The 11914-nt window shown below is 34.7% G+C and overlaps 1 protein-coding gene across 1 annotated transcript; it reads left to right on the top strand.

Moving 5' to 3' along the window:
- The first annotated feature begins 415 nt into the window (after window positions 1–415).
- On the top strand, window positions 416–10407 carry LOC110668841 (carbamoyl-phosphate synthase small chain, chloroplastic). The gene is made up of 10 exons (XM_021830229.2): window positions 416–670; window positions 959–1091; window positions 2674–2762; window positions 2843–2903; window positions 3005–3072; window positions 7957–8085; window positions 8181–8284; window positions 8373–8720; window positions 9468–9633; window positions 9919–10407. The coding sequence occupies exons 1-10, from the start codon at window positions 547–549 to the stop codon at window positions 9966–9968; spliced, it is 1272 nt and encodes a 423-aa protein (XP_021685921.2). The 5' UTR covers window positions 416–546; the 3' UTR covers window positions 9969–10407.
- The last annotated feature ends 1507 nt before the right edge of the window (window positions 10408–11914 follow it).

Here is an 11914-nt window from a genome sequence, read left to right as displayed (position 1 = left end):
CTAAAATAACTATATAGTAAGCACAAATACATCAAATAAAAATATTAAATAGCAAAGACAAAAAAAAGAATACCAAAATACTATGCACATGAAAAAATAGCAGAAAAATCTTTAAAGTAATGGCCATAACCGTTATTTGACAGTCAGTAATGACCGTTACCGTTACGTAATGATTATATACCTGTAAGTGTTTATTTAACTATAAATAACAATCTCATACATAATGGCCCTCTTCAAAATCTATAAATAACGATCGTTGCAATGGCCGTTTTAGGGAGGCTGCTCGCCTTAGTTTTAAATGGACTTATTTGTTGAATTTTTCATGAATTTATTAAGTAAAATAATTTTTTTTAAATAATTTATTTATGTTGTCTAAGTATTGGGTTTATGTTATTTAAAAAAAAAAAAAAAAAGCGTTTTCACAAGGCACACTGCGCTTGAGACGAAACTAGGAACTGAGGATTTTTGTGCACTCATAAACCCATATAAAAGCAAAACCCTAAATCCTGTAACTGCAGCAACGTTCCAAAGAAAAGGAGAAAGAAGATGGTGTTTGCGATTACAAATCCATCGAATTGCCCAATTGCTCCAAAACCTCCAACTAAGGCAAAACCACTGAAGAGTCTTTTAACTGTAAAATGCTTTGCTTCTCCTCACAGTGTCGCCTCTGGTACAATACTACCATTCTTACCTTTCTACAGAACTTTTCTTAGCTTAGCCTTCACAGGTTTTCCTTAATTTTTTCTAGTTTATTTCATTCAGATTTATGTTGTAGCAGCCCAGTTCAGAATTGTTTCGAATTTTAGTTGATTCCAGAAATGAAATGGATTTTTTCTAATGCTTAATTAATGAAGGAATGGGTTTTTTTGGACGAATCAAACTCAAGGAAATTGTTGATTCTGTGGTTCCAATACACACTAGTGTAAAATTTGATGGATTTTTGCTGTTGGGCTTTTAGGTGTAGTGGAGAGGCCTTGGAAAACTTCGGATGCAAGACTTGTACTTGAAGATGGTTCGGTTTGGAAAGCCAAGTCATTTGGTGCTAGAGGAACCCAAGTTGGTGAAGTGGTGTTCAATACATCTTTGACAGGGTAAGATGACTTTAAATTCTTTATAAAATTATAATCCAATCGGTGAATGTGCGTGAATTTAGTTATTATGATACAAAACATACCCTTTTTTAAGCTAATAACGAGTTTTAAACGATATATGATGTCAACAATTAAACCAATGACAATGTAAGATAGGTTAGACCAGCCCACTAATGCTCGTCTGGTCAGCAAATCTAAAGCAATTTATGAGTTGTAGGGTTCAAATTTCATGAAGAATGAAAGTCTAGAGTTAGGAATTGAATTAGAGCTTATTAAATTTACAAAAAAAGGAAAAGAAATCAGAGGCTGTGAACATTACCTTAGGTACTGTAGTATCAGTCCAGAAGGAGAGGTAGCAACAGGTGAAAAGGAGAGAGAAAGGAGGAAAGAGAAAACCATTCACTTGGGCTTTCCAGTCTAAATCAAATTGCTCAAAATTTTATGATAAGAAAACCTAAGATGACAGCGAGTCACATAGGTATTTAATTTATGGTCTTAATAAGAAATAATACTATTTCAAGGATTAGGACTCCCACACTAAGAAGATTGTAACGCATTACTAAATAGGAAACAAACAACTTTTCTGAATGTTCCTATTGATAATAAACATTCTTAAATATGCTAAACCTAAATTTCCTAAACAAAAATATTTATAAGAAAAATATGAATTCATAATTAAGAATTAAGACCAATATTCACTAAGATATGCTTTTCCTTGACAGCATGATGTGAGTGACATGTAGTAAAAATGTTTTCAGTTAAATGGGAAACTCATAGGTTGAAACACAGCCATATAAGTTGGCCATTTGAAAGCCATTTTCAAGTTTCCCCAGTTGGAGTCTCCAGGCCATTCTGTTTTTCAGAACTATAATGGCTCATCAGTTTTAGTTTAGCTAGAAGAACTAAATGATCTCTTTTACAACCTCTAATTTGTTCTGCTATTAATGAAAAATATTATAGATCGCTGTGGCATTATTCTAATTCCTGGAACATGTGGAATGTTCATATAGCTCTTATGTTTACAGTGTGATGTAGTGACGATTTGAGGACAATAACTAACATAGTTCTATCCGTTGTAGTCATCCAAAACACTTAATGAAGTTGTGATCTTTATTTCCTCATTGATTTAGCTAATTTGATAGTGGGAAATGTTACTGGACAGTTCTTTGGGAAACAATAAAGCATGTAAATGTTCTGTACTTCATGTCTATTAAAGAATTAAAAGGAAAGTACCGTGTACTTATGTTGAGTAGGAAAGTTCATCAGGAAGGATGGTGTTTGGTATAGGTTTACTGGTTTGAATCTTAAGTAGTTCCTAAACATGAGAAAGTTGTATGGGCAATTCAAAGTTCCCCTAAAGCTGATGCAGGACCAGTTATTGCACCTTTTCCAGGCCCATGTGAAGCTGTTTTCTTTTCATGGTGAACTTTTGATTTTGGCCTGAATTCAAGCAACTCTATAACATTTATGCATGATTTGTTGACCCATAAAAGTCATAGTCATTTGGTTTCTTTAGTTGAAAATTTTGTATAATATATTTTTAGAGTCTTGAGTTTATTGCTATTATTCACTTACAATGCAGATATCAAGAAATACTTACAGATCCTAGTTACGCTGGCCAGTTTGTCTTAATGACAAACCCACATATTGGAAACACTGGTGTAAATTTTGGTAGGTTGAAATATCATTTAATTGTCTGAATGATAGCACTTTCTGCAATTTCAAATTAAATTTTGATGCCTTTCATGTAGATGATGAAGAATCAAACCAATGTTTTCTTGCTGGTCTGGTTATTAGGAGCTTAAGCATCAGGTTTTTGTTCTTTCATTATTTTCATAGTAGCTTGCATACTCGCTTCCCCAATTGAGCTTTGCTTATTATATTTGTGTAACATTCTGGTCACTGTATTTCAGTACTTCAAATTGGAGATGCACTGAAACACTTGGTGATTATCTATCAGAAAGGAACATCATGGGAATATGTAAGTTAAATCGCACTGTCCTACTTCTCTGCACACTGCATATTAGTAGTTATCATTGTCTAAGCTGTGAACTTTGATGTTGTATAACTTCTGACTTCTGCATTTTATAGAAAGAGATGATTCTCCTTAATTTCAATTAATCTGTACATGGGTATATATATACAATTGATTCTTGTAATTGTGTTCTACTAATTAGGAAGAAATTATAAATAAGAAATTCTAAATAGGAATACAGAATACAGAATATACAGAGAAATAATATAGTGATTAACTTTCTATAACACTCCCCCTCAAGTTGGAGCATGGATGTTAATCATGCCTAACTTGTTACAAATGTAGTGAATCCTAGCTTCATTCAGAGCTTTTGTGAAAATATCTCCTAACTGCTCTCCAGTTTTGATGTGTCCTGTTAAGATGATCTGTTGTTGAATCTTTTCACGAACAAAGTGACAATCAATCTCAATATGTTTGGTCCGCTCATGAAACACAGAATTAGAAGCAATATGGAGAGCAGCTTGATTATCACACCACAATTTCGCAGGCAGGGAGGTCTTAAAATCTGTCTCATCTTGTAATTGAAGTATCCACATTACCTCACATACTGATTGTGCCATGGCTCTGTATTCAGATTCAGCACTAGATCAAGAAACTACATTCTGTTTCTTGCTTCTCCAAGACACCAAATTTCCTCCAACAAAAACGCAATATCTAATAGTTGACCTCCTGTCAACTTTAGATCCAGTCCAGTCGGCATCTGAAAAACATTCAATATTCAAATGCTTATGATTACTATATAACAAACTTTTTCCTGGAGCGCCCTTCAGATAACACAAGATTTGTTCCAAGGCTTCCCAGTGAGCAACAGTTGGGGAAGATATAAACTGACTTACCACACTAACGGCATAAGCAATGTCAGGATGAGTGACTGTAAGGTAGTTCAATTTTTCTATCAATCTCCTGTATCTCTCTAGATCCTCAAACAACTCACTATCCCCTGCTAACATTTGTAAATTTGGAGTCATTGGTGTACTACAAGGCTTAGCACCTAATTTTCCTGTCTTTGTCAATAGATCGAGGACATATTTTCTTTGAGACAAGAAAATACCCTTTTTACTTCTCATAACTTCAATACCCAAGAAATATTTTAACAATCCCAAGTCTTTGGTCTGAAACTGGGTTTGGAGGAAGGTTTTAAGAGATGAAATACCTGCAGAGTCACTCCCAGTGATGACAATGTTATCCACATAGACTACTAGAAGAATAAGACTAGCCTCAGATTGCTTATAAAATACTGAGTAATCACACTTGCTCTTTTGTATACCAAATTCTTGTACTGCTTCACTGAATCTCCCAAACCAGACCCTAGAACTTTTTTTCAAGCCATAAAGAGACTTCCGAAGCCTATAAACTTTACCCAACTCCCTTTGAGCAACAAACTCAGGTGGTTGCTATATATACACCTCCTCTTGAAGATCACCATGAAGGAAAGCATTCTTGATATCCAATTGCTGCAGGGGTCAATCATATGTAGCTGCTAAAGAGATAAACAAGCGAACAGAAGTAAATTTAGCTACAGGAGAAAAAATGTCAGAGTAATCAACCTCATATGTCTGAACATATCCTTTTGCTACAAGGCGTGCTTTTAACCTAGCCACAGAATCATCGGGATTTACTTTTACTGTAAATACCCATTTGCAGCCAATAGCTTTCTTACCAGTGGGCAAAGGCAATAGTTCCCATATACCATTAGCATCTAAAGCCTTCATTTCCTCTTTTATAGTAGCACACCAGTCAGGATGAGACAGTGCCTCATCAACAGTGTTAGGAATAGGAACAGAGTCTAAAGAAGTAACAAAACACCGAGAACAAGAAGACAATTGATTATAAGAAACAAAATAAGAGATAGGGTAAGTACATGAATGTTTACCTTTACGAAGAGCGATGGGTAAGTCTAGATCAGAATCATGATCAATATGAGGTACAAGATCTCCCAACGAAGTAGCTAGTGGAGGATCTGATTCAGGAATCTCCAATCTCTTGGAATAAACATGATCAACGGGAAGTCGAGTAGGTCTAGAGACAGAAGGAACAAGCTGTGGGAGAGGACTAGACATTGATTGGACAGTATATACTAAGAGATCATCCTCCTCGCCCTGACTCTCATACACAGATGATTGAGGAAGGAATGAAGTGGACCAAAAAAATGTGACATCTGCAGAAACAAGATAACGATTAAGAGTAGGAGAGAAACAACGGTACCTTTTTTGGAGCTGGAGTACCCAAGGAAGACACATTTGAGAGATTTTGGATCTAATTTAGTAACCTGTGGACGAACATCACACACACAAAAAAGGTACAACAAAAAATACGGGGTTCAACAGGAAATAAAGATTTTGTAGGAAACAAAAGCGAGATAAGGAATATCCCCAAGTTAAGAATGTAAGACATACGATTGATAAAAAAACATGTCGTAGAAACTGCATCCGCCCAAAAGTGTTTAGGAACTTTCATCTGAAAAAGAAGAGCACGAGTTACATCAAGAAGATGCTGATTTTTTCTTTCGGCCACGCCATTTTGGGATGGGGTATCCACATAAGAAGACTGATGAAGAATGTCATTTTGTGTCATATAAGACTGAAATTGTGCTGAAAAGTATTCTTTGATATTGTCACTTCTTAATATGCGCACAGAAATATTAAATCGAGTTTTGATTTCATTACAAAAGGCACAAAAGATAGAAATCAACTTATAACGATTCTTCATCAAATATAACCAGGTAATACGAGAGTAATCATCAACAAAAGTACCAAATAACGAAATTTAATTTTAGAAGTAATAGAACAAGGACCCCAAACATCAGAATGAACTAACTCAAAAGGGCATGAAGTCCGTTTATTGATTCTAGGCACAGAAGCAAATGATGATATTTTGCAAACTGACACGACTCACATTCTAGTACTTACTGATAAAGACTGAAACTGAGGACACAGCTTCTTCATGGTATACAAAGAAGGATGACCTAAGCGACCGCGGTACATGATTTTTCAGAATGTAGAGACCACCTGACTCATGTCTTCTATCAATAATCTGCTTCTTCGTAAGATCCGGAAACAAACACTGGTAAGGAAAAAAGAAAACAGAACAATTTAAAGTACAAGTAAGTTTACTAACAGAAAGTAGATTAAAAGAGAATTTTAGTAGACACAAAATAAATGACAAAGAAATTGACAAAGTCGGGTTCGCAGTTCCAGAACCCATGACACAAGATGTAGAACCATCAACTAAAGTAACAGTAGAGGAAGTGAGATTAGACTGAAAAGCAAATAGAAGACTAGAATTACCTGTCATGTGATCTGTCGCACCAGAATCAATAATCCATTTGGATGAGGAAGACACAAGTCATGTAGTGGATTTACCTGACTCAGCGATCGTAGTGACAGGGAAACTGGTAGGCTTTAGAGATGCTTGATACTGGGAAAACTGTGCAAAATCCTCTATAGATACCAAAACGGTTTTCTCAGAGAAAGATGTAGAATCCTCTGCGGCCATATTTGTCATCTGTGATCGCTAATTTTTCCTTTGAAGTTGCGGATGATTATATTTTATATGGCCAGGCTCATGGCAATAATAACAAATGACTCATCTTGAATCCTGATTAGAACTAGCCTTTCCATTACGCTGATTACTTTTGTTGTCTGTAATTCCTTCTCTACTTCCTCTTTTATTATCCTGTTGTCCATTTGGATTACGGCTAATAAGAGCACTACTGGCAGGCTATGAAGATTGGGTACTCTTTGTACGAAGGACCCGTGTGAACGTTTCATGCAAAGAGGAAATCTCAGAACTGGAGAGAATATGAGATTTAGTAGTCTCATACTCTGAAGGAAGGCCTACAAGAAAACTCATAACAGCCAGTTGCTCCTGTTGGGTCTACTGAACTTTCACATCAGTACTAAAAAGTAACAATACATTAATTTCTTCATATACCCATTTAAAATCCATAAAATAAGCCGTGAGAGACTTATTCTCTTTCTCAGCATGGTAGAATGCTTACAAATATCATAAATACGGGAGATATTCCCTTTATCAGAATACAGAAAATCTAAGTAATCCATTAATTTCTTAACACATTCACAGTGATTAATTAAACTAATTACCTCACTGTGAATCGAGTTCCGAAGCTGCAAAAACAGCCGAGCATCCTTCCTTAGCCAAGTTTGTCGTGTATTATCAGTAGGTGTATCTTTAGTTTGGTGATCATCCTTATCAATGCTATGCAAATAGGCCCTAACAGTCTTACTCCACTCCAGGTAATTCGAACCATTAAGTTTGTATTCCGTGATCATAGTCATCACCGGAATCACATCAGAAATAATATTCTTATTGTTTGCCATTTGTTGAGACACAAAATTAACCAAAACGCTAATCCAAAGTGCTTACAGCAGCAAAATAACTCAAAATCACAAATTAAGCAAATATCGAAATAGGATTTGAGAGTCAAATCTCAGAAGTCATTTAATGTTGTACTGGATTAGGCAACAGCACGCAGTTATGGAATGAGGGGGTTGAGGCGACGCAGGCGATGTTGATCGGAGTCGAAACGGCCGGTCGGCGGCCAAGGTCTCTCCTGAGCTGGGTGGTGAGAACAAATAGTCACCCTAGATAGATAACCTGCTCTGATATCATGTAGAAATAGATGATTCTCCTTAATATCAATTAATCTGTACATGGGTATATATATACAATTGATTCCTATAATTATGTTCTACTAATTTGGAAGAAATTTTAAATAAGAAATCATAAATAGGAATACAGAATATACAGAGAAATAATATAGTGATTGACTTTCCATAACACATTTGATACATTTGCATCATATAACAGATGATGTTGACACACGTGCAATCACCCGGAGATTGAGGCAAGATGGAAGCCTTATTGGTGTACTGAGCACAGAAGAATCCAAGACAGATGAAGAACTTCTAGAGATGTCTCGCTTATGGGATATTGTTGGTAATATATTTAATGGAATTAACCATTTGTTGTGAATATTGCAAAGAATTGGCAATCATTAGTTTATTTATTTATTTTTGTTTTCTATTTTGCAGGTGTTGATTTAATAAGTGGCGTCTCATGCACTGCCCCTTATGAATGGGTTGATAAAACAAAGCCCGAGTGGGATTTTAACTCCAACGAACGAGAGATTTACCATGTTAGTATATCTCTTATTAGTTGTGTTAAACTGAATGGCTTTTCCTTGCAATTTCCTCTTACTCTCATACATGTTTATGAAATTGAAGGTTGTCGCATATGATTTTGGGATTAAGCACAATATACTGAGACGCTTAGCATCTTATGGCTGTAAAATCACTGTGGTCCCTTCAAAGTGGCCAGCATTAGAAACTCTAAAGATGAAGCCAGATGGAGTTCTTTTCAGCAATGGCCCAGGAGATCCATCTGCTGTTCCTTATGCTGTTGAAACGGTAAAGGAAATATTGGGAAAAGCTCCTGTATTTGGAATTTGTATGGGCCATCAATTGCTTGGCCAGGCATTGGGTGGTAAGACCTTTAAAATGAAGTTTGGTCACCATGGAGGAAATCATCCAGTTCGTAACATTATGGGTAGCCGTGTTGAGATTAGTGCTCAGGTCAGTACATCTGTTAAATCTTGGGTAAATTTCAATTGTTGTTTCTCTACATGCCACAAATGCACATAATTATTACTAAACTTAAAAACTTAATTTTTTGTAAGAATAACAATAACGGTCATTTGGGATATAAGTTTGGCCAAACAATACCAAAATACTGATTCATGTCAGAAATATTTTAATTTATTTTATAGTCTTATAGGGCCAGTTGAATATTTTATTTCTATTTTCTGCTCTTCCTCTTTTCTTTCCTAGCTTTTATTTCTAAAATATTTTATTTTAGTAGGAAGACACTAAAATTGGAGCTATTCCACTAACCATTCATAACTAATCTTTATCATACTGGAGTATGCTTACATATAATAATAGGTTATTTCTGACTTCTCAGCTTTTTTTATTCTTGAGGTTTATGCTGGTGACCTGCTGAATGAATCTTAGGTCTAATGCATTTGTAATAACTATAGGACAAGCAAAGAAAAATGTTTGTTTTTCATTTTTACCTTCCTAATGGAATTATTTTACTGTAGCTCATTGCTGAAAGTTACAGAATGTTAAAATTATACAATGTACTATTCAGTTTTGAAATCATTAAATTCTGGTGTTGTAAGGATAGCCCTTTTGAGCTAGATTCTGTGATCACAAATCACAGCTCTATATATGCATATTGTTGAATGTTTTAATCCAAACTCATCATTGTGTTCCCTTTTAGTTTTGATCACATTTTCACTAAAATTCTTGATGTGGCAGAATCACAACTATGCAGTTGATCCTGCTTCACTTCCTGAGGGTGTAGAAGTGACTCATATCAATCTAAATGATGGAAGCTGTGCTGGTCTTGCTTATCCTCAACTAAACATCATGTCTCTTCAATACCATCCTGAGGCATCCCCCGGGCCTCATGATTCAGATACTGGTAATCGTTTCTTTCTCTCTCTCTTGGCCTATCCTCTTCTATGCATAACAGAAAAATCAATTCACAATATGTATTTCCTACTCAGTTGCACTCTTGACCAGGCTAGATTGCATACCAAAAGAATTTCAATGATCCAATAATAGAAAGGGAGGAAAAGCATGGCACAGGAGTCTCTCTATTGCTTACTTTTAGCTTTCTCTCTTAAAGACTGCAGCCTCTTCTTATTAATTGACTGAAATTTCTTTCACCTGCATAATGATTTTATTTTCTCTTTTTTTGGCACAGTTTTTGGAGAATTTGTAGAGCTAATGAAACGAGCCAAACAAAAGGCTTAGGCAAAATCTACAAATATTGACGATTGAAGTTCTATGCTACTGTGATATTTTAGATGGCAGTGCTTGTGATGGGCGTTGCTCCTCATTCCGGTTCACCTCAAATGTTTACAGATTAAAGTAATCAGGGGTCTCATTATCATAATTTCAATTTTTTTTTCTTAATATTTGAGAACATTTATATGTTTGCTTCATTGTCCTTGGTTGCTAGAGAAGGTTGAATGATTTTGACATCATCTTAGATAAAGATAATATTTAGGTGCTCTTAGTTTATAATAGTTGCATTCGGTAACCTTTAGATCATTGATTTGGTGGACAACAAAATAATAAGAATGGGACGGATGCAATACGACTCATCAGAGGGCTGATTGGTATGTAATATATAAAATAAATATAAACTATATGAAAAAACCAAATTTGGTGAGAACTAATTCCTGGGAAACTTGTGTCGTCACTTCTGAAAAGTGCTGTTGATGTACATTTTGAAATGCTTGCCATAACAATTCAGGTGCACAGATGTGTTTACCTTCCAATTATTTGGTGAAATAATTGGTTTGAACTTTGTGTGTGTCTTCCTTTCTTCAGCTCATTTCTGTTGGTATATCAATTCTTTTGGAGCTTCTGGATTGCATGAGATGAGTATTGGCATGTTTCTCATAACATGGATGACAATGAATTGTGGAAGAGTTCAGCTGATTTAATAATTGGTGAGTGCTGTTATGCTGTTGAGATGAAAATTCAGACGTACGATTTTTCTCTGCAAAAGAGAGAGAGAGGGAGACAGAATGAGGCTTATGAACTCTCATATTGGACTCGGATGATTATTGAACAGTGAAATTACAATTGTTACTCTAATAGAGTGTTTCCTTCCCTCTTTTCGTTAAGAACACTCTTTTACTACTGGACTGGCTCCACAGGTGCTGGTACTCCATGCATGACCAACTCATTGAACGCTTGCTTTCTATTTTACTCCGCATGTGTTCTATACAAAAAGTCATGGAAATATTATTTTTCCCCTTTTGATTGATTGGATTCTATTAATTGGGAGATGATCTCGAAACCTCAGTCTTGGAGATGACTTTACTGCTAAACTGGATTTGATCCTGTAACTTAAGTTTTAAAGATAACTATAGTCTTACTGGTTCAAAGTGCGTTGGCGAGTAAATATTAGTTCTTATTGTGGAGTTGGGTATTTACATGCATCGATTTCAATTAGTTTGAAATTAAAGTTTACTGGTTGGATATTGTTGTTTGAGTCATTTTTAGTGGTAGTTTCCTCATGTGAGGCAATTCCTAAGGTGTAATTATACTTCATTTAGGGGAATATTCTTTTGTAAATGCTAATCAGCTTCGATTGTTTTTCAGAAAATAATTTATAAAAGTTATTTTTTGAAAATAATTTTTATATGATAAATATATTTCATGAAAATTATTTTTTAAAAAAGATATAAAAATAATTTTATTATTTAGTTGTATATTAAATAAATGTTATGTGTTTCTATTAAATATTTTTACATTTTAATAAAATTATTAAAATTAAAAAAAAATCACTTCTTTTATAAAAGAGAGTTATTTTTTTAAAAATAATTTAATTTTTCTTTTAATTGAGAAAATATTTTTATATTAAATATTAGAAAATGTGAATATTTTTCAGAAACACATTTTGTGAAATGGAGGGCTTAAATCATAATTAGAAAAGGGAAACAAAATAGTGCAACAAATGCCATCAAATCATGCCACTGTTAATTGGGTGCCGGAAAAGCTCAGCAATTTACTAAACTTAATTTTAAGTTTACTCCAAGAACGTCATCAGTATCTGAATTACTACATCAGGTCCCCTTTTTTTTTTTTTTTCAGCTTTTATGCCATGGCAATGGTTAGTAGCTATCAACCAGCCACAAAGTTCAACCAAGATCCATTCATATATACTTCTTTACGTCTCAATCTTT

This window comes from Hevea brasiliensis, chromosome 10 (genome assembly GCF_030052815.1).
Source record: "Hevea brasiliensis isolate MT/VB/25A 57/8 chromosome 10, ASM3005281v1, whole genome shotgun sequence".
Taxonomy (NCBI): domain Eukaryota; kingdom Viridiplantae; phylum Streptophyta; class Magnoliopsida; order Malpighiales; family Euphorbiaceae; genus Hevea; species Hevea brasiliensis.
This window is presented reverse-complemented; position numbering and strand designations above follow the sequence as displayed.

What these genes read in the sequence shown, in the direction of transcription:
- LOC110668841 (XM_021830229.2), top strand. Translation starts at nt 547, where the DNA reads ATGGTGTTTGCGATTACAAATCCATCGAATTGCCCAATTGCTCCAAAA. An exon ending in TTCAATACATCTTTGACAGG is followed by an intron (nt 1,092 to 2,673) that starts GTAAGATGACTT and finishes CTTACAATGCAG; the next exon opens with ATATCAAGAAATACTTACAG. An exon ending in GCCTCATGATTCAGATACTG is followed by an intron (nt 9,634 to 9,918) that starts GTAATCGTTTCT and finishes TTTTTGGCACAG; the next exon opens with TTTTTGGAGAATTTGTAGAG.